Source organism: Sebastes fasciatus, chromosome 20 (assembly GCF_043250625.1).
Source record: "Sebastes fasciatus isolate fSebFas1 chromosome 20, fSebFas1.pri, whole genome shotgun sequence".
NCBI lineage: Eukaryota > Metazoa > Chordata > Actinopteri > Perciformes > Sebastidae > Sebastes > Sebastes fasciatus.
In genome coordinates this window covers 25,653,208-25,678,796 of record NC_133814.1, presented here as the reverse complement: position 1 = coordinate 25,678,796, position 25,589 = coordinate 25,653,208, and the positions used below count along the sequence as shown (strand labels likewise).

Genomic DNA, 25,589 nt, shown 5'->3' with positions numbered 1-25,589 from the left:
CACTCACACTGGCTCTGTTCCAACTGGCGGGACATTCACGTTTTCGCGCCGGCCACCATAGCTATGGAGCAAATGTTCGATTTGCCATCTAATATCGTAAAACTGTCAATATTAAAAAAAAAATCTACACAGTTGATTTCTCGCCTCAAAAATGTTCAGAAGTGAATTTAGGGATGAAATAGCTACGCAAACTGTAAAAAAACGAGCCGTTTTTGGTTGCTTTTGTTGTGACCAGTCATCATAGCCTGTGCTGTTCCAGCGCTTTGCATTGTGGGATACTTTAGGTGAGGTAGGCTGGTCTGATGCATACTGTAGATTTTGCGTTTGTCCGCATACTACTAGTACAGTATACGGTTTTGAATACAGCCCGAGTGAGAGAGAATCGGTTGAAAAACGATGCAATCTGGTTGCTACGGTGATGAATTACGTCTGACTATTAACCACACCCCCATTCTCTGTTTGAGAAAGAACGTTAAAGGTCCCATATCGTGCTCATTTTCAGGTTCATACTTGTATTTTGTGTTTCTACTGGAACATGTTTACATGCTGTAATGTTAAAAAAACACTTTATTTTCCTCATACTGTCTGCCTGAATATACTTGTATTCACCCTCTGTCTGAAACGCTCCGTTTTAGTGCATTTCAACCAAATTTGGTTGCTAGGCAACAGTTTGTGTCAATGTTTACTTCCTGTCAGCTGATGTTATTTACATACACTTCAACAGGAAATAAACTGGTACACATTTAGAATGTTTATGTTTAAAGCTGTGTAAAAGGTCTAAATATTGTATATTTGTGACATCACAAATGGACAGAAATCCTGACGGCTTGTTTTAAACGCACAATTTCTGAATATGGGCTGTGTGTGTTTCTCCGTATATTGAGCATTTTGATAGTTTAACAGTATTTATAAAGCACTTAAACCTGCTTTATAATATAAAAGACATGAAAATCTCCTTTTTACCTTGAACCAAAAAACTGGATCACATCTATCTTAAATAGTCTTATTCCACCTACAGTATAGTATATATAGTATACAGTATACGATTGGTATTCTAACAGCACAGATTTCACCGGCTGTCGGAGGGTTTATGTGGATGAAGCCGGCAGTCAGTGTTCACAGAAATACTGCGGCCGGCTCATTAAGCTGCAGAAATACCCGGAGTGATCGTCTCTGTGAAGGCAGAGCGAACTCGTGAGGCTGTCAGATAGACTCAGTCTGTAGTTTCTGGTTCGGTCTGCTCTCGGTGAGACTCGGAGCCGCTGCTCATCAGCTCGCTGAGTTTCTGTGTTGAGTGCTTGAGGAGATTCTCCTGGGGGGGGACGCTGCAGAGTACACAGCCCCTTCAGCCTCCTCTTCTTCTTCTTTCTTCTCTCAGATCCTCTCCTCTCGTCTCCTCGTGCTCGCTCCCTTTTCATCATTTAGACATCAGGATGTGCTTCAGCTCGCTGCCTCAGGAGGCTAAAAATGGCTACCACCTCTCAGTAGCTGCGAGCTGAGCGGTGCTCGAGCTGCTGACATCAAGTAGTAAAAGGAGAGAAAAGATGCAGCAGCTCAGACATCCCATCTTCTGGTGTTTTAGCTGTTAATGAAGCTCTCTGGAGGGACATGTCCTCGTGAACTAAGTGGCCCTTAGCAGGAGACATTTGTCTCTTTGGATCATTACAGCTAACAAGAGGGAGAATCCTCTATTTCATTAAGATTAGCAGTCAATGACATTGATTTTACGCAGCAGCTCGGGAGGAAAACACTGTTTTTGGACGTCCAGCTCATCTCAGCTACAGAAGAGAGGATGTTTAACGTCTTAGCTGTACAACAGCTGACTGGCCAAATAAGATGCTGTATGGCAGCATCACATGACTGCACCAGTATATTTCAATGATTTTCTCTCTCCTCTCCTCTGCTATAGCCAACTTCCTAACTGCTGCACTAAGCTGGTTTCTGCACCTGCCTACTCTACACCTCACTGGGTACTCCACTGGAGCTCAGCTTTAAGATTAGATATGAGATCTTTCATTCTCCTCCAGATTTCTCACTCCTCTCCTACGCTCAGCGCTTCCTCCTTACCGGCCTGCTTTGGCACACTGGGAGGATTCAGGTAGAACAAAGGTGTCTTACTGCTGTTCGATAAACTCAGTTGATAGAGTGAAGATTCTGGTATCATAGTAAACTATAAAACCTAATGAATCCATCGGTACCAACCATGTCATACTAGCTTGTTGTGAAGGAGGTTAAATAACGCTCCAAACTTACGCAAAATTTTGGTGAAGAAAAAACTGGCAAGTCCATTTTTCAAAGGGGTCCCTTGACATCTGACCTCCAGATATGTGATTGTGTTCAAAAAGTCAGAAAAATATCCAATTTTGTTTTTTAAATGTCTGAAAACGTCTGAAGAATGTACAAAAAATATCCGAAAAAAAGTCTGAAAAATGTAAAACAAAATGTTTAAAAATGTCCCAAAAAAATCTAAAAAAATGTCTGAAAATGTCCAACCAAATCCATCCATCTGCAACCGCTTATCCCGTTAGGGGTCGCGGGGGGTCCAACCAAATATCCCGAAAAAAGTCTGAAAAATGTAAAAAAAAAAAAGTCTGAAAAATATTTGAAAAAGTCGTGAAGGAGGTTAAATAACTTGCGCTAAATTTTGGTGAAGAAAAAACTGTCGTGGCCATTTTCAAAGGGGTCCCTTGACCTCTGACCTCCAGATCAGTGAATGTAAATGGGTTCTATGGGTACCCACGAGTCTCCCCTTTACAGACATGCCCACTTTATGATAATCACATGCAGTTTGGGGCAAGTCATAGTCAAGTCAGCACACTGACACACTGACAGCTGTTGTTGCCTGTTGGGCTGCAGTTTGCCATGTTATGATTGGAGCATATTGTTTTATGCTAAATGCAGTACCAGTGAGGGTTTCTGGATCAATATCTGTCATTGATTTGTGTTGTTCATTGATTTCCAATAATAAATATATACATACATTTGCAGAAAGCAGCATATTTGCCCACTTGAACAGATTCAAAAATGTTCGATTCATTTGCGATTAAATATAGTTTCAGTAGAACATTTCTCAGTATTTTCTTCTTGCTTCCAACAGAAGATTTACTGTAAACCTTTAAAATGGGTCACTTAGAAAAGCCAAGACGCTGCTGGGCGCTGTAGTTACTCAAACAGGAGGAAGTAATGCATTTGTTGGGGACGATGGATGGGTCCAACAAACACAGGACTTTCAACCAGGAGACTGCTGTTGTGACGTTTGTGCCGTGTTTCCTGTACCTCTATTACATTGTTTACGTACGTATTTTACTTAGATTATGTACTTATTTTAAGCCCAACCGGGAGGATTTTTCTGAACACAACCACAAGCGTTTCGTATAAAGTCATAGAATAGAATTACAATAATAACGTACAAGTGTATCAGCTGGACTTTAATGTTTTCATCGCGACTGCACGTGGACCTGCAGTAAATCATTAATCCCCCGTCACACTCTGCCTCCTGTGCTGCTGCTGGGGGAGACGGGATTTGTAAGCGAGGGAGTTTTAAATAAACCACAACAGAGCCAGAATACGTCTCTGCTCGCTGTAATTACCCCCCTGACAAATAAAGAGTCATTAAATGTGAATCTTCTTGTGTAGCGTTTCAAAGCACTAAAGAGTTATTGACTGATTTTAGCAAAGCTGGTGTTTCCCTCTTCCTCCTCCTCCCGCTCAGCTTCATGTGGCATCATGTTGCACTTTATATGGACACTCTTCCTGTTTCTATTTCGCCCATACGAGTGAAAAATGAATGTTGCAGAAACCCCAGAGCTGTGCAGCTAATCCTGCATTTAACTGTTAAATTTGCATGTTTTTCTATTCTTGTCCTCCTACGTTCTGCCAGCCGGCCTCCTAAACAACAGCGTTCGCCCCTCCGTCCAATTATACTAAGAGCCTGATGCTCGCTGAGAGCCGGTCGCAGCAGCTTTCAGAGGATCAGCGTAAACTGGCAGCAGGAATGACTCTCTGTGCTCTGTTTATTATGGATATATCTGTGTGTGTGTGTGTGTGTGTGTGTGTGTGTGTGTGTGGAGCTGGGTGGCACTGCTGCTGGCATGAATCCATGTGAGAGATTTACAGCTGAAGGCAACCCTGCATGGCTGTCCGTCCAATCTGTTTCCGTGGTAACCGTTGCATTTCGGAAAAAGCCACCGCAGAGAAATAAATCATCCGCCGCTCAAAAAATGCCCCCAAAATTGGGAACGAGATATTATTTATGAGATTGGACAGCGTGCACGAGGCGGCACACATGAAGGATAATTTAAACTGTCAAAAGTCTGAAAATTGTCTTCGTAGATACAGAACGAGGCTCAGAGCCGAGAGGTCGTACTCGCCGAACTTGAGGCAAATTCGTTTTAACAGCACTACGCAATCAATATTTCGGAGGTTGTAGCTCAGTTTTAAAGTTAGAGTTAGATACTGATACTGGTATCATATGAAACTATAAAACCTGATGAATCCATCGGTACCAACCATGTCATACTAGCTTGTCATGAAGGAGGTTAAATAACGCTCCAAACTTGCGCTAAATTTTGTCGAGGAAAAACTGTAATGGCCATGTTCAAAGGGGTCCCTTGACCTCTGACCTCCAGAAGTGTGAATGTAAATGGGTTCTATGGGTACCCACGAGTCTCCCCTTTACAGACATGCCCACTTTATGATAATCACATGCAATCTGGGGCCAATCATAGTCAAGTCAGCACACTGACACACTGACAGCTGTTGTTGCCTGTTGGGCTGCAGTTTGCCATGTTATGATTGGAGCATATTGTTTTATGCTAAATGCAGAACCTGTGAGGGTTTCTGGACAATATCTGTCATTGTTTTGTGTTGTTAATTGAATTCTAATAATAAATATATACATACATTTTGCATAAAGCAGCATATTTGTCCACTCCCATGTTGATGAGAGGATTAAATCTCCTTTTAAGGTACATTTTGAACAGATAAAAATTAATTTGCGATCAATTGCGATTAAATATTTTAATCGATTGACAGCCCTAGTTTTTATAAATTGTTTGCCTCTGCTTGAGTATTTCTTTCTCTTAGCTCTCTACATTTCTCTCTCCGTCTCTCACTCACTGAAGGTCCTTTCAGACACAATGCGACAACGACACCACTGCGGCGAGCGCAGCTCAAACTTGTTCTGTCGTAAACAGCTCTCATCCGCTGGGAGTCCACATTTGGTGTAACTGTATTGCTGTCTGGGTGGAAACAATAGAGCTTATACACGCTGTACAGCGCCAGAAACAGGTTGTGATAACAAAAAGGAAAAAAAGGTGTGAAAAATGGGAGAATTGTGACGCCGGGAGGAAACCGGGAGAGGGGAATGAAAAACAGGAGTCTCCTGGGAAAATCAGGAGGGTTGGCGAGTACGCCTGTAGGACAATAACTCAACAGAGAAATCTTCTGTTGGGCTTCAGGCAGAACCAGTGTGTGTAAATACTGTAAGTAAACTGCATTAATATTCAATCATTAATATAACTGCATCTCGCTTTTAATTAAATCACCAAATTTCTTGTTTTTGCAGAGAAATCCTCCTGAAAAAGTGATTTAGCGTTCAGGACACATGGGAGCTGTTTTATCTTATTCTTCAGCACATGTGGTGCCAGAGTGTCCTCCAGGGTGACTTCACTGGCTTTCATTGTGTTTTATTACTCTGTTTTCACGTTACAGAGTTGTGTGGTTAGAAAGCATTTCTTTTGGGCGTTCACATAATGGTTTAAGGAAATCACCATGTCCAATGTTCAACTCCGCCTTGGGACTTTGTTTGGTTGCACGTCAACTTGTCTTCTGTCTCTACGGATGAATAAATAAAAGGTGCATACTGCTACATGTGCTTTTCTTAAAGGGTAACTTTGGTATTTTTCAACCTGGACCCTATTTCTGTGCAGGACGGAACCTCCCAAAATAAAAAATAAATTAATAAATAATTAAATGACTTGATAAATAAATAAATATGTTATTAAATCTAGCAAAAATAATATTAAAAACATTTTAATTTGCTTATTTATTTATTTATTTATGTTTGTATTAATTCATATTACTTTTCTGTTTAATTTTGTCTTTATTATGTATTTATTTGTTTATTTATTTTTATTACTTTTTAAATTATGTTTTTTTATTTTATATCTATTTTTAAAAGTATTTATTTATGCATGATTTTCCCTCTGCATTTCACCCCTTCTTTATTTATTTCTGTATTCTTTTCTTTATATATTTCTTTACACATTTCTTTTTTAGGACTTATTTATTACTTATATTATTACTTGCTTATATTATTTATTTTTAGGGTTTTAGGACTCATTCCTGCAGCACTCTGTTTGAGTTCAGTGATTGAAGCAAATTAAAGCCTGTGCTATTAATTGCAGATTGAAGGTATTCTGTCCACGTAAAAGTCTCAGATTTATCTCCGGGGCATGTGGTATGTCCTAAGCAGAGGTTGTTTCTGAGGTGCAGTGACACAGTGGAAAATAACAAAGTTTAATCTTCCAACTGAATCCTCATTATGAAAAAAAGTCCCATTTATTTGGGTAAAGCTATTTACATTTAAAGGTAGTTCAAAGTTAAGTTTTTATATTTGCAGTGCTGTTTTACAACGTTAGAAAAAGCCAATAAGTGCAAAAGATCTGCTTCCGTTTCCAGGTGAAGGTGATAAATCAACACGTGCATCTTTAGCCTGCAGAGGTGTTGATCCGTCGTACGGGGCTGGGATGTTTCAGAGCGTTTCATTTTAGAGCAGAAACATGAAGGCGAGCTATAAATCAAACATGTGACCGTCGCTAAACGGGAATATAGAGATCTCCTGAAGAAGCAGTCAGTTCACGAGCTGCTGTATAATCCTTTTACTGTTGTAATCTAATGTGCTTCAACATGCATTAGATCACAATAACGTAGTCTGTAACTCTTGTGTCCTGCAGATGGCGCTCCGCTGAGTGAGCTGTCCTGGTCGTCGTCCCTGTCCGTGGTGGCCATCTCCCTCTCGGGCCTCTTCACCGTCGTCTTCCTCATGCTGGCCTGCCTCTGCTGCAAGAAGAGCAAAACCGGCTTCAAGGTGGGCCGAACATCATTTCTCACCACATGAACGAAATATACAAGGCATGAAGACAAACGGACGCACACTCGTTAAATCATAGGAAGTCTTTATGGAGTCTTGCGTAGAGATATACTGTACGCACTCTCTCTGTCTTTTCCCTGGAACATTATTGCAAATGGCCTGAACGCGGAGCATTCCTCTCAGCCTCTCATTAGACGTCCATTATATTCAGTACACAAGGTCTCCAGCCATTTGTGCTTGATGGGAAGAGGAGGGAATAAGCAGACGAAGGTGGTGTCGGCTGTGTTTATGTGGCGGCGGGAGGCCTGCAGCTTTCTCAGGACCATCCTGTGTCATTGATGTATGTAGACCCCGTTTCTGAGCAGCGCGTGGAAATGGGTCACGGCACCGCGGAAAATAGGACAGCAGGGAGCCAGGAAGATAGAGTGTGTGTGTGTGTGTGTGTGTGTGTGTGTGTGAGTGTGTCGGAGGAATGGTGAGGCCGTGCATATGACTGCAAAAAATGCTTAAACATATGTGTCTCTGTGACTGTGTTTCCTGCTGATTCACCTCCAGGTTTAAACGTGTCACCTGGTGGAGTTTACCTGGAACGTAGTTCTGTTTACATTCAGTGTTTCTCACCTAAATCTAACTCTGTGTAAAGCTGAGGCTGAACAAATCCCCTGGATGCATTTCCTTCCTCATAAAACATTTGCAAATAGACTTTTTAAATATTTTGAAACATGCATTATCAGGCTCGTTGGAGACGAGACAGGCCCACAATGCACTCCGGTTAGATTTGTGTCCGACTTGATCCCGACTTGCTCTGACGTCATGGACACGTGGATCGAGGCGGCCGCAGTTTTTAGAGCCAGGCGCCGCAGTTGCTCTCCACCAACTGCAAGACGCGGTGCATGATGGGAAACGCCTGGCTGTCGCCTGATCAAGGAGCTGATTGGCTCTTAGTTTTGACAACAAACACCACGTGTAGTAGGAAGTCACAACTTTCTGTGTAACTGTAATATTTAAAGATAGGGTCGATGATGTTGTAAAGCTAGCATAATGTGAAAGTAGCATCGCCTCAGGAGGTCCGTCTAAACCCCCTCCTCCCCTCGGGGCTCCTTCCAAGGCAACTACCCCCCCGCGCACACACACACACACACACATGCACGAGCACCGCCGCATCGTAACTACTTCACCGCCACAGAGTGGAGAGAGGACCTCAACTCAACAACGCTACCTCATGACAAGTAACCGCGGCAGTGCTACTGCAGGGCTGAGCTTTATCTTCCAAGCGGACCGCGAGGCAGTGATTGGTAGACGTTTTTACAGGATTACAGCAGCTACAGATGACGGCTCTTTTCCGGTCCTTTATCAGAGCTCATCAGTAATGGATCGTTGTCGGGGTGTAAAGACCATTTCAACCAATAGAACAGATAGTGTAGACTGGAGAACATCGTCAACCCTGCCTTTAATGTAGCACTGAAACAATCAGTTGATGCATTGATTAGTTAATAGACAGAAAATTAATCAACAACAATTTTGATAATTTGTTAATCATTAAAGTCGTTTATCAACCAAAAAGTCAAAGTGTCCTATTGTACACCCGGCGCACAGCGCAGCCAAGTAGCTTGTCATGAAGGAGGTTAAATAACGCTCCAAACTTGCACAAAATTTTGGCGAGGAAAAACTGTCATGTCCATTTTCAAAGGGGTCCCTTGACCTCTGACCTCCAGATGTGTGAATGTAAATAGGTTCTATGGGTACCCACGAGTCTCCCCTTTACAGACATGCCCACTTTATGATAATCACATGCAGTTTGGGGCAAGTCATAGTCAAGTCAGCACACTGACACACTGACAGCTGTTGTTGCCTGTTGGGCTGCAGTTTGCCATGTTATGATTGGAGCATATTGTTTTATGCTAAATGCAGTACCTGTGAGGGTTTCTGGATCAATATCTTGTTTTGTGTTGTTAATTGATTTCCAATAATAAATATATATTTGCATAAAGCAGCATATTTGTCCACTCCCATGTTGATCAGAGTATTAAATACTTACAAATCTCCCTTTAAGGTACATTTAGAACAGATAAAAAATGTGCGATTAATCACTATTACATATCTGTATTGATTGACAGCCCTAGTCACAACACAGTTAACATACAATTCAGGTCAATTTAGAGGAAATTGCAGTTTATGTCGCCGTGACATTGTGAGGAGAAACACATGATTACGGCTGTCGGTGGCGTTTCTCTCTGAGTCAGCGACATGTTTTCAGTAATGAGGAATGTTCGCCATCGGGTGCATCTCCATCTTCTCCCTCTGCCTTTCTTCCTTTTTTCATTTTCTCTCCAACTTTGAATGTCTGAAGAGCTGCACTGATTACAGAAGTAGCCACGTTACATAACATCCTGTCCTCTCTAAGCGTGCATCTTGACTTGTTGTTGGAATGCCAGCTCGTTACATACGAGTACGTATGACGTGCCTCACGTCTGGTTCGTGTCTTCGGCGGGTCGGACCACCCAGATCGGACCTGTCGGGGTGTGTCCGAGGAAGGGGCCGGGGTGGGAGGAGGAGGGGGGGAGAGAGAAAGGGCGCGAGGGCGTGAGGAAGGCCGTACCCATGAGGCCACAGTGCATCCGGCCTCAGGGCCCCATCTGGAATTAGACACAGCCTCTCCCAGAGCAGGAAGAGGGAATATCAGGAAAAAAACTTCAAGAGGGAGACGAGGGATAAAAGCTCTCTGTGTTTTACAGACAGTTGAGAAAAGATGAGAAAAGATCCTCTCAGCTGTGAGAAGGAAGCGGCTTGAAGGAATAGTTCAACATTTAAAGAAATGATATTCACTTCTGGCTGAGAGTCAGATGAGAAGATTCATATTTCTTGTGCATGGTTTAAATGAATCCTTCATATAACCTTTTAAACCTGCAGTAGGCAGAATATTTTTGGCATCATCAGGCAAAAATTTCATAATAACCTTTCAGCATATTGTAATTGAAGTGTTCTGAGAGAAAACTAGACTTCTGCTCCTCCTCATGGCTCTGTTTTCAGGATTTAGAACATCTAGCCTAGTGACGGGAGACTTTGACCAATCACAGGTCATTTCAGAGAGAAACGCCGTCTTTAATTATGTGCTTCTCTTCACAGTGTCACGGCGACATAAAACATAAACAAAAGTAAAATTGTATGATAACTGCTTACATAATGTTGTGACTAGGGCTCCAGAAACCCTCACAGGTACTGCATTTAGCATAAAACAATATGCTCCAATCATAACATGTCAAACTGCAGCCCAACAGGCAACAACAGCTGTCAGTGTGTCAGTGTGCTACAACGACTATGACTTGCCCCAAACTGCATGTGATTATCATAAAGTGGGCATGTCTGTAAAGGGGAGACTCGTGGGTACCCATAGAACACATTTACATTCACATATCTAGAGGTCCTCGCCAGACTTTTTTTGGACATTTTTAAGCATTTTTTGGACAGTTTTTTTTTTTGTTTTTTTACCTTTTTCAGACTTTTTTTCGAATATTTTTTGGACATTTTCTGACTTATTTCCGACTTTTTTGGGGGATATTTTTTGGACATTTTTTGCACTTTTTTTTCGGACATTTTTAAACATTTTTTTTTTTTCAGACTTTTCTTTGAATATTTTTCAGACTTTTTTCCGACACTTTTTTTTAACCGTTTTTTTTTTTTCAGACCTTTTTTGGACATTTTCGCTACAATCTAACAATAGCAAGTTGCATTAAAGAAATTAGTGGCGTTAAAACAAATTTTATTGTGTTAACTTTGACAGCCTTAATGTAAAGCTACAACTGTTTAGGGCTAAAACACAGAAACTGCAGTCAGTTAAAGGTCAGAGTAAGGGGTTTAAGGGTTAAGTTTAAGGTTCAGATTCTAGTTAAGGCCTTTACTGATGCAGCTGAAGGTCAGAGGTCAGGATCTAACACAGTCAGTGGAGAGTCCTCACAAGTACAGTGTTAACCAGGAATGTGTGTGTGTTGTCATGGTTTTGTGTGGAAGGGGACTGCCCTACAGATGTTCTTTGGCTTTTGGGAGAGAGAGAGAGGAAGAGGGGGAGAGAGGGAGTGATGTCACATGTATAGTATGTTACCCCCCCCCCTCCTCCCCTCTCCTCCCTCTTCTGTATTTTTCTCCCTCACATTTTTGTGGGGGCTCAATAACTCGGCTCCCTCGTGAGGAGGTTCGGTCTGGCCCTGTGAACTGGGAGATAGTGCTCCTCCTCCTCCTCCTCCTCTTCCTCTCTCCAGCTTCTCTCCCTCCATCCATCCCTCCGTCCCCAGCAGTCCCGGGGACACTCAGTGGTCAGAGCCTCTTCCTCCTCCTCATCCTCCTCTCTTCCTCTCTGGACTCAACAATGCAGGATGATGAAGCCTGTTTTCTGCAGCCGCCGCTAAACCTCCTGCTGCCCTGCACCCATAAAGCTAACGGGGGGGCCACTGAGTGCGTGAGTGTTAATGTGTGTGTGAAAGAGGTTGAGATGCTGACATCGAGGCTGAGGGTGTTTGACGTGCTGCCGTCCTCACCTGTGGACTCTGAGGAAAGGTAAGAGATGCTGAGGGGTCACGGAGCAGCAGATTAAACATGGATTTAAAAGATGAAGTAAATGTTTACCTGTAAATCTTTGCACGTTTTTAATTCTTAGATCTCTGTTAAAGTTGCATGTACAATGGACAATTGAATAATAGTTATACATTTTGAGCAATTACAGCCTGCGAGTATGATCTTATCAGGATACTAATGGATCACACAACCCATGTCCACGTCTTCGATCGCCATATATCTTTAAGTTTCTAGTTTCCCCTCGAGACTTAGACGAACTCCGACAGCTGAGAAATAAATATATGCAACCGTCTTGACTTCATTCTTTTTTAAATGTTATTTTCCTTTTTCATCAACTTTGCAATCCATTCAGCGACGTGTAAATCGCTTTAAGAATGATATCACTTCATATGAAATCATAAATCTGTGGCAGATTTCCATGTGAAGTAAACGTGTTTTATTGAGTCCTGAAAAGATTATTAGATGATTGACTGATTCTGGTCGCTGCAGCTGACATTAGTAATGTTTAAAAAGGTAAAAAGACGAATGCATGTGTGCTGAATTTTGATGATTGATGCTCCCTTTAATGTGGTGAGTGAGTGAGTGTGCAGTAGAGTCGTGCAGAGAGCTGCACATAGTTTTTCTACCATGTAACACAATGTCATTTAAAACTTTTTTCAGTACATATATGTTTATAACTTGATTACATCTCCTGTTATTCCCGTCAGACTGAAGTTACTGTTCCTGCAGCTCGTTAGTGGCATTTAAGATCCAGATGAAATGCTGCTCTTGTCTGATTGATGTGATTTTAATGTATTTGAGGTTTGGACTGTTGATGCCACTTTGCATTCTGGGAAATTGTCATTCTTCTATTTGGTGATTTACTTTAATGATTAATTGAACTATTCATTATGTGCAGGCGTAGTGTCGATACCGTTTACTGCAGGATAGATAGATAGATAGTAACTTTATTGATCCTGAGGGAAATTCAAGTTTCCAGCTTTGCAGTTCCATAGTGCAAACATATTAGTAAAAAGGCACGAGTAAGTAGTACAAAGTACAAAGTATAAAACATATATACCAGATATAAAAATACAATGGGATGAAGAAAACTGTTAAAAATGAATATGCAGGGTAACAACTGAGATACAGGACTATTAAAAATGTGAATGTAGTGCAAAAAGTGATATAATGCTGGATAATAAAATACAGGAGATGTACAGTAGAGACCAGGGGATTAAGAAATGTCAAATATGGAATAAAATGCGGGATAAGAACTGAGGTAGAGAGTTTAAAAATAAAGGAAAGATAGACTTAAGTGCAGAATAAAGCTGTACAATACAGTAAAACATGTCTATAAAGGTGCAGAGTAGAGCTGTTGGTGGTGTGCAGAATTAAAAAAAGGAGTGTCCGGACATTTAGCGATAATGTTGCAGTTCAGTAAATGCTGGTTTTTGTGTTTGTTATGTTTATTTGTTTCACACATATATAAAAAGACAGTAAAATACGATTCACATGACAGGAATGTAAAATCCGTGTGAGGGTGTAACCTATAATGGCTTCTATTAAAACACACCCAAAGGACACACAAGATATTACCACGACAGAAACCAGCAGCACAGTTTAGATATTAGTGTTCAAAACATTTCCACATATAAAAATATAGAGTGTAAAGTAAAAAAAATATAAAGGAACAGGAGTTAATGTGCGTGCATATGTGTGTGTGTGTGTGTGTGTGTCTTTGACAATGTGTGTGTGTGGATGTGGAGAGTGAAACCACATGTTGAATGGGAGGGCGAGCGAGGCCGTGTGAAGATCTGGATCTGAGGCCGAGGGAGGGCGTGCACGAGTGTGTGTGTGTGTGTGTGTGTGTGTGTGTGTGTGTGCGCTCACATTCTTGGGGGACAGGATGAGGTGTTTGTGTGTGTGTGTGTGTGTGTGTGTGTGTGGGTGTTGCAGAGGGCTGCAGCAGGTCACATTTTTCCAGTGTTGGGACCCCTCTGCTCGGCTCTCCTCGGCTCTCCAGCTCCCAACTAAGAGACTTTTATTCTGACATCCGGTCGGTGGATGCATGCAGCCAACTCCCTCCTCCTCCTCTTCTTCCTCCTCCTCCTCCTCTTCCTCCTCACTCTTCGTCCTGTCGCTTCGTTCAGCAGACAGAAAGCGTCTTTCACTGTTCAACCCGCCCAGACCTCAATGTAACACACTGTCATAGAAAACTAGAATGTATCTGGTATTAATATATCTCTCTCTCTTTTATACTCGTCTTATACACCTCATCACTCCAAAAGCAGTTACAGAATAGTTCTGTGGAAGATGCTCCACCCAATGAGTCGACCCGTCAAAGGAAGAGAAAAATGTATTCAGAAAATGGAGCAAAAGAGAAGAAAACTAGACTAAAACCTGAGTAGATATCTGGACTGTGTACGATCAGTCTGTGAATTTGTTGTATTAATTGTTCCACTAATAGTCAGTGGTCGTGTCTATAATGTTAAATCCAGCGGTACATGTCCACATTGTCCGGCGAGGACACTAGGGGACGCTGGATGCTCCACCAAAGAACGTATATTGCTATAAGTCAACCATTTTGGACTGAAAGCGACTACCGGACGCCAGTAAAACGTCCGCCTAAAAAGTGCCGTACAAAAGTAAAACTAAATTATTTATATTCTATTGTCATATTCTACTGGTATGGCCTGTGTTGAACAATAAAATATTATAAATATAATAAGCGTTTTCAGTCCAAGATGGCGGCAGAAGCTTCTGTACTCTTTGACTCAACTGGCCATTCAAGCGGTGACGTACCTGATCGTTGAAAGCACCCGATTGGTCCGTTATTCCATCTAAACAATCCACCGAAACCGACTTCTGAAAACATTTAAAACGAGAAATAAGTGATGCCACGGCTGAATCTGGTTTCATTTTAGAACTAGATTGCCCAGTTTCACAGTTTGGTCAGAGTTTCGTGAGCCGGACGGATGAGTCGCGCTCGACGGGCCCCATTTGCATAACAGACTATTTCAGCCTTTTCATTTTGAAAGAGCAACGGCCAATGAGGAAAACGTTTATGAAACTTCCATACAGTCTCTTTAACAGAGACTCATCTCTTCTGTTCAGTTTCTTTCAAGTCCAAAATGATGGAAGAATCTCTCTAGCCAGTGATGAGAGTGTGATCAGGCTGTAAGGTCTCTGGTGAAAACACTAATCTGTCTTTGCCACTCAGAGTTGTGAAGACGTATTGATCATTGATCTGCTGCTTTGTGCCGTTTGGGGCCGGTGAAGCTGACAGTCTTTCTCTCATTGTTTAGTGAATAATATCCTCGTTGTCGGTTTTGATGTAACATTCATTTCTTCCGTTCTTGCTGAGTGAGAGTGAGAGTCTCTGAAAGCATCTCAGCACTAAAGTCATCAGGCTTAATTGTGAAGTTGAGGATTGAGTTACATGTAATCTCAGCACAAATAATCTCTGGGTAGATCAGACCGGCTTTGTTTACACTGTGGCGTTCCAGTCACACTGAAACGGGCCAAGACAGCTTGCCTCAGTTTATCTCAGCTCTGCTTCGGTGCTTCAGCCAAAGATATCAGTACATTGTACATGTACATTAATGCACCCGTATGTTCTACAACACCCCTAAAGGCAGAGTAGGGTTTGATTGTGAGGTTTGTTTCCAATTTTGCGTCTTCACATCCTGACATGTTTCAAGTTACCAGTTGACAGTCCAATGCACGCCTCCAGGAGGGACGTCGGGCTTTCACCAAAATTTTCGTAGTAGCCAAACGGCGGTACTACAACTTCCGTGTCCGTCACCTCTTTGACCTCTTCATGTATTTCTGTTTTCCAGGAATTCAAGAATGTGGACGGGGAGGAGTACCATGCAGACATGTCCACGTTGGCCTCGCCGGCCTCCAAGGGCAGCCCGGACGTCTACATCCTGCCGCTCACCGAGGTGTCGCTGCCGGTCGCCAAGCAGCCTGCTCGATCAGGTCGGTCGAAGCCTTCAGTTCTCTTCAGTTTAACTCCTAAACGCTGTCACTTCCACCAGTGGCTCCATCTGCTGTAAACTAACTGATGTTGTGCAGCCAAGCACAGTTAAAAAAAACACATTTTGCTGAAGAGAGAAAATCAGGTTGAAGTTTTGGGGAACATTTTATTTCTGTATTTGGTTTGAAAAAATAATGGAGCGTGAAAACTGAGTGTTAAAGAAGTTAAACTTGGTCCACCACTTACATTTCTTTACATTTATTTTTACTCATTAAATCTTTGAAATCCCCAAACTACATTTAAGAAGATTTAACACCTTTTCCTTATTGCTTAGAAAAGTTAATCGCAATTCATCACAAATTAACTGCACATTTTTTTATCTGTTCAAAATGTACCTTAAAGGGAGATTTGTCAAGTATTTAATCCTCTTATCAACATGGGAGTGGACAAATATGCTGCTTTATGCAAATGTATGTATATATTTATTAGGGCTGTCAAAGTTAGCGCAAATTCGTTTTTACGCCACTAATTTCTTTAACGCATTAACTTGCGATTTTTAGGTTGTAGCATGCTCAGTTTTAAAGCTAGAGTGAAGATGTCATACTAGCTTGTCAGGAAGGAGGCTAGATAACGCTCCAAACTTGTGCTAAATTTTGGCGAGGAAAAACTGTCATGGCCATTTTCAAAGGGGTCCCTTGACCTCTGACCTCCAGATATGTGAATGTAAATGGGTTCTATGGGTACCCACGAGTCTCCCCTTTACAGACATGCCCACTTTATGATAATCACATGCAGTTTGGGGCAAGTCATAGTCAAGTCAGCACACTGACACACTGACAGCTGTTGTTGCCTGTTGGGCTGCAGTTTGCCATGTTATGATTGGAGCATATTGTTTTATGCTAAATGCAGTACCTGTGAGGGTTTCTGGATCAATATCTGTCATTGATTTGTGTTGTTAGTTGATTTCCAGTAATGACATGGTTGGTACCGATGGATTCTTTAGGTTTTCTAGTTTCATTTAATGCCAGTATCTTCACTCTAGCTTTAAAACTGAGCCTCTACAACCTAAAAATCTTGAAAAAGTTGTGTTAATGCGTTAAAGAAATTAGCGGCGTTAAAACAAATTAGTGTTATTATCACGTTAACTTTGATAAAATATGAGCTGAATGGGAGGTCAAAGAATATCCAGTCGTGATATAATTTTTGATGGTGCTTTATAATTCACGTCTTCAATCATTCGCTGATGCAAACCTTGCAACAGCTTTTGTAAAAGAGCCAGAGTCTTACACATGCGAGGTACATTTCAAGGGTGTGAGAGTAATGTAAGAGCGAGGAGATCTGGCGTGAGTCAAAGTTAGTCCCCGGAGTGAACACCGCCCTCACGCTGGCCTCAGTCAGCTGGGTCTCCACCTATCCCACAATCCCTCGCTGCAGGTCCCCACAGAATGGACTCTGTGCACTTTAACTTTCACTCTCTCCCACAAACATCTGCCTGTTGCGTAACTGCGTCCAGGCGGCCGGCCGGCCTACTCCGCTGCTGGGAGGAATGTGAGGCATGCGAGAGCACAAAACCCCAGTGAGAGTCTTCCTCTCTCACTCCGTCGCTGTCTCTCTGCCTCGACGTGACAATGGTCCTGGTTGTGTGTTAATGGGCGGATGCTGCCTGATAAACTGGTGACACTGGAGTGAGACTTAATGGATCATGCCCACGCAGTTAAGTCAGGGATCAGTCTGGATCTAATCTCTAAGAGAAGTGAATGTTTTACATTCACACAGTTTGACCCACTCTAGTTAAATGTTACACTAAGAGCTGCGTAACAAGACCTGATCAGAACCGAGTTTATGTCTGGACCGTGTATGGTCGGTCTGTGAATTTGTGGTTAGATCGTTACATAAATAGTCAGTGTTCATGTCTATAATGTTAAATCCAGCGCTACATGTCCACCCATACTTGCCCACCTTAAAAATAGGGAGGACTTCTAAACCAAAGTTGGGTGTCTGGGGTTTCAGAGATTTTGTTTCCTGCATTCTGGTGACTTTTAAAGAATAAAAATAACAAAATATTAAGTACACTGCAACAGCATTTTTATGTTAAATAGGCCTACTTTTAATTTTACTTTTAATTCTCAGGAAAGAAAAACAATATATATTTTTTTTATGGTCGTGAGCAGCTCTCTTCCACCAGGAAATGACATTTGGTGTAGCTGTACTGTCGTCTGGGTGGAAACAGTAGAGCTTATAGACGCTGTGCAGCAGAAGAAACATTTTGAGATAACGAAAAGGGAAAAGAGGTGTGAAAGTCGGGAGGAAACCGGGAGAGGGCGATGAAAAACGGGAGTCTAGGGACGCGCTGCTCCACTCAACTGGACATTCAAGCGGTGACGTACCCTCTCGTTGAATGCACCTGATTGGCTCCTGGTTTTCTGCTCGCCATTTCATACAGGAAACAACACGGCGACCTGCTCATAAACTTTCTGTTATTCCATGTAAACAATCCACCAAAATCTGGCGACGCTACTGCTGAATCAGGTTTCATTTTAGAACTAGATCACCTAGTTTACAGCTTGGTTTCGTGACGCGTCCCGCTGGACAAGCTCATTTGCATAAAGGACTGTTCTCCGCCTTTTCATATCGAAAGAGCAACAGCCAATGAGGAAACCCCAACACTTGACCAATCGTGTAACTTCATCGCTCAGTCAGTGACGGACTTTAGCGTTTGGTTCACCCAAATCACAAAGAATATATTTCCTAACTTGCTCCGAGCGGTAGCTCAGCCATGCAGATGGGTTCGGTTTTATTTGCGGAAGTTTTTAAACGAAAAAAAAGCTAGCTCAATACAAGAAAAGTTAATGGAACGGTGTTCATCATGGATGTATAATGAGACCTGGATACGGCGCCACCACTCAGCTTTTGTTACAAGTGAGAATGTATTTCCTCAGTGATTTGTGTGAACTGTCCCTTTAACATATGAAGCTTTGTCTTCTGTGAATAATAGAAACCATCTGAGGTCCGGGACTCATTAGAGCTCCGTCAGGACGGCCTCACCCACTGACATCATCAGAGGAAACAGATTTATGTTTGAGATATGAAATGGATCCATCATACTGTAGCCTGCTAGGACACCTCCTCTCTTATGCTTTCTTTTATGTTTTCTTATATTTGTTGATCAGGATTTTGTCCTCCTTTCCTCCAACTATGCTCGAGTTTATTTGTTTACCACCACTTCATCTAAATGTAGTCAAAAGTGTAAAGAATATTATGATAAAGTCCTCAGTTAGGTTTATGCAACAAAACCACTTAGTTAGGTCAAGGAAAAACATCCTGGTTGGGCTTAAAATAAGTATGTACGCAAAGTAAAATACGTACAGAAAAAACGTAACATAACTTCGGAAAACACGTCACAAACATCACTAACGTAAGTTAAAGACAGCGGTCTCCTGGTTGAAAGTCCTGCGTTTGTTGGACCCATCCATCTCCCCTCCCTCCCGCCATCAGCTGTCTCTCTCACTTAGTTTTTCCTCGCCAAAATGTAGCGCAACTTCGGAGCGTTATTTAACCTCCTTCCTGACAAGCTAGTATGACATGGTTGGTACTGATGGATTCATTAGGTTTTTCTAGTTTCATATGATACCAGTATCTTCACTCTAAAACTGAAGAGGGTTCAGCAAACACGGTGTAGGTTCAGGTCTCAGATTTTAAATCTCTGATGATTCCTGAGAGCTGAGGTCGACGTGGAGTTGGAGTCGTTGAAGTGTTCCCTCTTCTCTCTTCTGTCGTTCTGCTGTGCACCGGTGCTGTCCAAGGACTGTGAGGAGAGGTGGAGCTCCTAATGAGACAGCAGTACTGTAAGAGCTTGGCTCCGTATCGAGGCCCGGTCCCCATGCAGGACCCGCCCTGATGCAGCTGTTCTGTGCTGCAGGCTGCTCTGCAAAGACTAATGGAGCTCACACGCCCACTCAGAGAGGACAATATGTGAACGGAGAGCAAAAACACACATTGAAATGTCCTTCCACTCTCATGGATTCCATCCACTGAATAGCATCACACAATCACTCTCTCACACCGACCTCTAAATCATTTCTAACTGAGTTACACAACAACAACGGGCAAACATCATGAGTGACTTTAAATGTCCAAAGACAGCGCTACAGCTCAGCACCTCAGCAGAGACTCGGATGTGCTGGAATGGGATTTCCATTTGGCTCTGAGTGGTTTATCCGCTGTGCATTTCGCTAAAGACTTCCTGGCTACTATTAGCGATGAAGCTAGACGCATTCTTCAGAGAGAGATGAAGCACGCGGCTTATAGAGTCCAGACAGGGCTGTCAAATGGAAATTGAGTTAGTGTGTTGGCTGTAAAGACATCCGAGAACTTAGTGTACCAGGGTGTGTTTTCAGTTTGTCACAGTCTGAAAAAGAAAAATAATAAGTACTGATATTGTTCTGACAAGGCTGCACCTCTAAATTCATATTCTAATAACAGAAAAATGCAGACAAACAGCCATATGAATAACACGATACTTTGCAAGGTATTTAGCGTGCAATAAGAACGCCCTTCTTGCTTTTTGTACGCCATGTAGTCTGTACTGACTGCAATGTGAATATGCTACGCTCCGAGCTAGTGACATAGTATAAAAAATGAGAGAGACAGCTGATGGCGGGAGGAAGGGGAGGTGGAGGGTCCAACAAACGCAGGACTTTCAACCAGGAGACCGCTGTTTTTAAGTTACGTTAGTGATGTTTGTGACGTGTTTGCCGTTTACGTACTTATTTTAATCCCAACCATGATGTTTTTCCTAAAAAGTGGTTTTGTTGCCTCAACCTAACTGCGGACGTTATCATTGTTGCGTGGCGTACAAATGACATGTCCTCATGACACGTGGAATGCCTTCCCGTGAGATCAGGTTGACATATGGGCATAGATTTATTTTTATTCATGAAAGTGAAGTAGTTCATGAAATCACTTGTTCCCTGACACAAAGACTTATCTTTCTTCTATTGCTGTCCAAGTTAACACGATAATAACGCGTTAACGCAAAGTCATTTTAACGCCACTAATTTCTTTAACGCATTAACACAACTTGTGATTTTTAGGTTTTAGCGGCTCAGTTTTAAAGCTAGAGTGAAGATACTGGTATCATATGAAACTATAAAACTTAATGAATCGTGAAGGAGGTTAAATAACACTCCAAACTTACATTACATTTTGGCCAGGAAAAACTGTCATGTCCATTTCCAAAGGGGTCCCTTGACCTCTGACCTCCAGATCAGTGAATGTAAATGGGTTCTATGGGTACCCACGAGTCTCCCCTTTACAGACATGCCCACTTTATGATAATCACATGCAGTTTGGTTCAAGTCATAGTCAAGTCAGCACACTGACACACTGACAGCTGTTGTTGCCTGTTGGGCTGCAGTTTGCCATGTTATGATTGGAGCATATTGTTTTATGCTAAATGCAGTACCTGTGAGGGTTTCTGGATCAATATCTGTCATTGTTTTGTGTTGTTAATTGATTTACAATAATAAATCTATACATACATTTGCATAAAGCAGCATATTTGCCCACTCCCATGTTGATAAGAGTATTAAATACTTGATAAATCTCCCTTTAAGGTACATTTTGAACAGATAAAAAATGTATGATTAAAGTGTGATTAATCGCAATTAACTATTTTAATTCATTGACAGCTCTACTTTCTACTAATTTTAGTTAATTTTAGAAGTTCTGCTAAGAAACTAACAACAAGACAAGACTGGGCAAAGATAACGTATATAATATAGTCTTTGAGAGTTTAGTCCCATCATTGTTCCGTCAGTATAATGTATATCTGAGGTCAACATGATGGCGTAGGTTGGACCCGTTGCTTGCCGTTGTTATCGCCAAAGCCCAGTTCATTCCTCCGTGTCATGGAGCAGGTGGATAATAGTCCCAGTGTGTGACCACTAACTGGTCCTAACTGGTGCCATGCTGCCCGAAGCAGCCACACAATGGTGGTTATTCTGCTTCGGGCCGGAGGGAGCGTGAGTGGGTGTAAGGAATGACCAGTCTGGGGGGGGGGGGGGAGACGAGGGTGTCCAATATGGCCTCCACACAGGGACTGGACTGTGTGGCGGTCTGGAGGGGGGACGGACGACAGCACCACAAAGATCTGTCTGTCTGCCTCGACACCCAGAATCTAAGAGTCATCGTGGGGGAGACATGGAGAGAAAGAAAGGGATGGATGGTGAGGGAGGGGGGGAGATGTCAGTCAGTCCCGTTTCATTCCACTGAGCCGGGACGGGACGGCGGGAAGGACTCGGGTCATCAGGGGATGCTGGCAGAGATGCATCGGGGTGTTGGAGGACAGTCAGACGGATCAGCGCCAGACTCGGCTCAGTATAGATTTGTTTACTGGTGGACGATGGGCAACGTCCACTGGCATGTTCGGATCTTTCATTTTAGAGAGGGTTAATAACAATCGACTGGACGGACGATGGATTCTACAGTTAAGAACCGGGATATGGTGCGTCTGTGTTTTTGTTTTATTCTTTATTATGTTGACCTCAGATATACTATTATTGAGGTTTAGGATTCATCTGCATATAAGTAAAGACTTCTTTTTACGTTTTCATATAATAATTATCAGTATGATGTCTTCATCTGTTTATTCTAGGGCTGTCAAATATTTAATCGCATGATTTTCAATAGTTAATCGCGATTAATCACACATTTTTATCTGTTCAAAATGTATTTGATGATTTTCATCCTGGAGACCAATTTTTTATTTGTCACGTAACTTCTGGAGTTATTTTAACCCAGACCACAATCTTTTCCTAAACCTAACTAAGTAGTTTTATTACCTAAGTCTAACCAAGTCCATCTTTTCCTAAACCTAACTAAGTAGTTTTATTACCTAAGTCTAACCAAGTCCATCTTTTCCTAAACCTAACTATGAGCTAGTGAGCTGTAATGTGATTTGTAGTAAATGTTAACGGGCTAAAACATGTAAAACCACGACATCATCACGAAGAGTCCGATGGTGGAGGATTATCCGTCACTGTAACACCTCGTCCTCTCTCTTCTTCTCCTCCAGTCCAGCTCCTGAAATCCTCAGATCTGAGCCGCCACAGTCTCCTGTACCTGAAAGAGATCGGGAATGGCTGGTTCGGGAAGGTAAGCCCACTTCTGACACCTCAGTCTCCATCACTTCCTGCTGCTGCAGCCACCTGGGCCAGGTAGATGAAACGCAGCGTCAGAGAGCCTCACATCATCACGGCTGTTAGTCTTCACTGTGATGTTTAGAACCAAGCAGGTTAAAAATGTCTGACACGCTGCGTTATCTGTAACGTCTGAGCGTGTGTAATACCGACCTGATCCCCGTGTCTTTGATGTCCCAGACTTCGCCCTAAAGGACGAATGTTACGCCGGTAACGGCTCAAAGTGATCCCCCTCCACTGTGGTGTGGCGTCGTGTTTCTACAACCAGATAACATGTTGTTGTCGCTCTCTCTCGTTCCCCCCCCCCCTCCCCCCCCTCTGTCTCTTTGTCTGTTCACTCATGAATATACATGCGTCCTCTCCATCCTTGTGTACCTTCACTGGGTATGTCCATCTGTGTGTTTTGTCTGTCTTTGGATCCCCTGAACTCCTGCATGACCGCTTCCTGTCTGTCTGTCTGTCCGTCTGTCTTTGTGTGATGGTCACTCCCTCTCCACGCTCAATGGTTCGTCTGTCTGTGTGTAAACGTCTGTGTGTCTGTGTGTCTTCCCTGTGCGTATACGTCTCTGTGTCTGTGCTGTTTCAGGTTCTGCTGGGGGAGGTGAACGCAGGCCTAAACACCGCCCAGGTGGTGGTGAAGGAGCTCAAAGCCAGCGGCAGCGTGCAGGACCAGATGCACTTCCTGGAGGAAGCGCAGCCTTTCCGGTATATATTTACACTAAAGCATTTTTATCTGTTCAAAATGTACCTTAAAGGGAGATTTGTCAAGTATTTAATACTCTTATCAACATGGGAGTGGGCAAATATGCTGCTTTATGCAAATGTATGTATATATATATTATTGGAAATCATTTAACAACACAAAACAATGACAGATATTGATCAGAAACCCTCACAGGTACTGCATTTAACATAAAACAATATGCTCCAATCATAACATGGCAAACTGCAGCCCAACAGGCAACAACAGCTGCCATTTATTTTATTATAATTATTGATGCATTAATGCGTTCATCACTTTAATGTTGCAGCTGGTCAAGGTGGAGCTCATTTTAATTACTGTATTTACAACTGGGTAGTTTAACCTATAAAAATGCATCATAATTATTAGTTGATTTATATTTGTATTAATAATCTGAATCTGTAGAGTAACTAGAGTTATCAGATAAATGTAGTGCAGTAAAAGTACAATAGTTCCCTCTGAGATGTATAAAAGAAATATGAAATAGCAGAAAAGTACCTCATAATTTGTACAGTGTTTGAGTAAATGTACTTGCACAACAATTCTCAAATAGATGATTCATTCTTTTCTTTAGAATTGGTGTATAATAATGGCATCATTTGTAGTATATTTTCACAAATACTGTTGATATACTGTATGAGTTTTCCCACTATGTCAGTGTGGGTGTTTAGGGATGTATTTTTACTGTAATAGAACTACTATTTATGATGTTCCTCTCGTCCTCGGCGCTCCAGGTCCCTGCAGCACCCGGCCCTGCTGCAGTGTTTGGCCCAATGCACCGAGGTCACTCCCTACCTGCTGGTGATGGAGTTTTGTCCGCTGGTGAGTATCCAAACCCACCGGCCAGATGTTGGGAGGGAGGAAGCCTCAATAAATATGAAGTTAGTGCCAAGCGGATGAATCTGAGGAGTGCTGCCACGACCCTGTTTTGTTCCCCTGCTGGAATGCAGTATAAATGTGTTATTGTCTCCTATTCTAAAATGAAGTATTTGAATATTTCTGCATACTGGGGTCCCTAAACAGTCTCTGAATTACATAAATTGGATATCACTGTAAAGTCGAGACTCTTGTGGATCCAATGAGCCCAACTGTATTCATATGTGATGATGTTAGTCCCCATAGGAGACATTTCATTGTAGTGAGACCATTTTTTTTTATCTCACTGTATAAAATGACCTGTGGTGACCTCTAGGATAATCACAACCTCATGAAACTCTACAGCCGCAAACTAGAGACCTAGAGCATTCAGAGGATGGATGGATCAAACTAGAGACCTAGAGCATTCAGAGGATGGATGGATCAAACTAGAGACCTAGAGCATTCAGAGGATGGATGGATCAAACTACAGACCTAGAGCATTCAGAGGATGGATGGCTTTCCTAGCTAGATGGACAATAAGGGGGTTTCTGAGCAGTTTACTTCCATACAGGATTCCAGATACCGAGCCAGATTTACAGTACATGCCTGGACAAGAGCCGGTTGACTCCTTTCAGCTCAGTACAACGACCAGACTGCCCTCCGGTGGTCAGAGGCTGTAACATACTACATGTCTTATTCCTGTCTTCCCGTGTCCAGGGGGACGTGAAAGGTTACCTCCGGAGCTGCAGGAGCTCAGAGGCCATGACCCCAGAGCCCTTGATTCTTCAACGGATGGCTTGTGACATCGCCTCAGGACTGTTGCACATGCACAAACACAACTTCTCACACAGGTAGCGAGCACAATTCTGCTGTTAAATACCACACACACACACACGCACACACACACACACACACACACACGCACACATGTCAAGGTTACACCACCAGGTGTTATGATGTGTAAAAATCTGCCTTTTCTCGGTTGCTTCCTGGAACAATATCCTGGTGCTGCCTGAGTGCTCCTTACAGACTCCAGCATCAGTGATTTTGTTGCAGGCGGTGACCTCTCGTCTCCAGAACAACCCGAGCCTCCACACACACACAGAGAGAGAGAGAGAGAGAGAGAGAGAGAGAGAGGAGTGGTGCTTCATATCAGAGATAGCAGTG

The 25,589-nt window shown here is 42.5% G+C and overlaps 2 protein-coding genes across 7 annotated transcripts in view; both read left to right on the top strand.

The window, feature by feature from the left end:
* cep131 (centrosomal protein 131) overlaps positions 1–25,589 on the top strand; it is a 213,740-nt gene that overhangs the window by 124,696 nt on the left and 63,455 nt on the right. The window lies entirely within an intron of this gene.
* aatkb (apoptosis-associated tyrosine kinase b) overlaps positions 1–25,589 on the top strand; it is a 75,146-nt gene that overhangs the window by 32,921 nt on the left and 16,636 nt on the right. For 4 of the 6 annotated variants that reach the window (XM_074620757.1, XM_074620756.1, XM_074620755.1 and 1 more), the window contains 6 exons: positions 6,957–7,090; positions 15,484–15,625; positions 22,699–22,778; positions 23,409–23,527; positions 24,299–24,386; positions 25,140–25,273. In XM_074620757.1, the coding sequence (XP_074476858.1) occupies positions 7,046–7,090; positions 15,484–15,625; positions 22,699–22,778; positions 23,409–23,527; positions 24,299–24,386; positions 25,140–25,273 (608 nt within the window). In that variant the 5' untranslated portion in view covers positions 6,957–7,045. Of the gene's footprint in view, positions 1–6,956; positions 7,091–11,377; positions 11,645–15,483; positions 15,626–21,893; positions 22,129–22,698; positions 22,779–23,408; positions 23,528–24,298; positions 24,387–25,139; positions 25,274–25,589 lie in introns of those variants that run through there. The other 2 variants (XM_074620758.1, XM_074620760.1) reach the window with 2 other exon arrangements.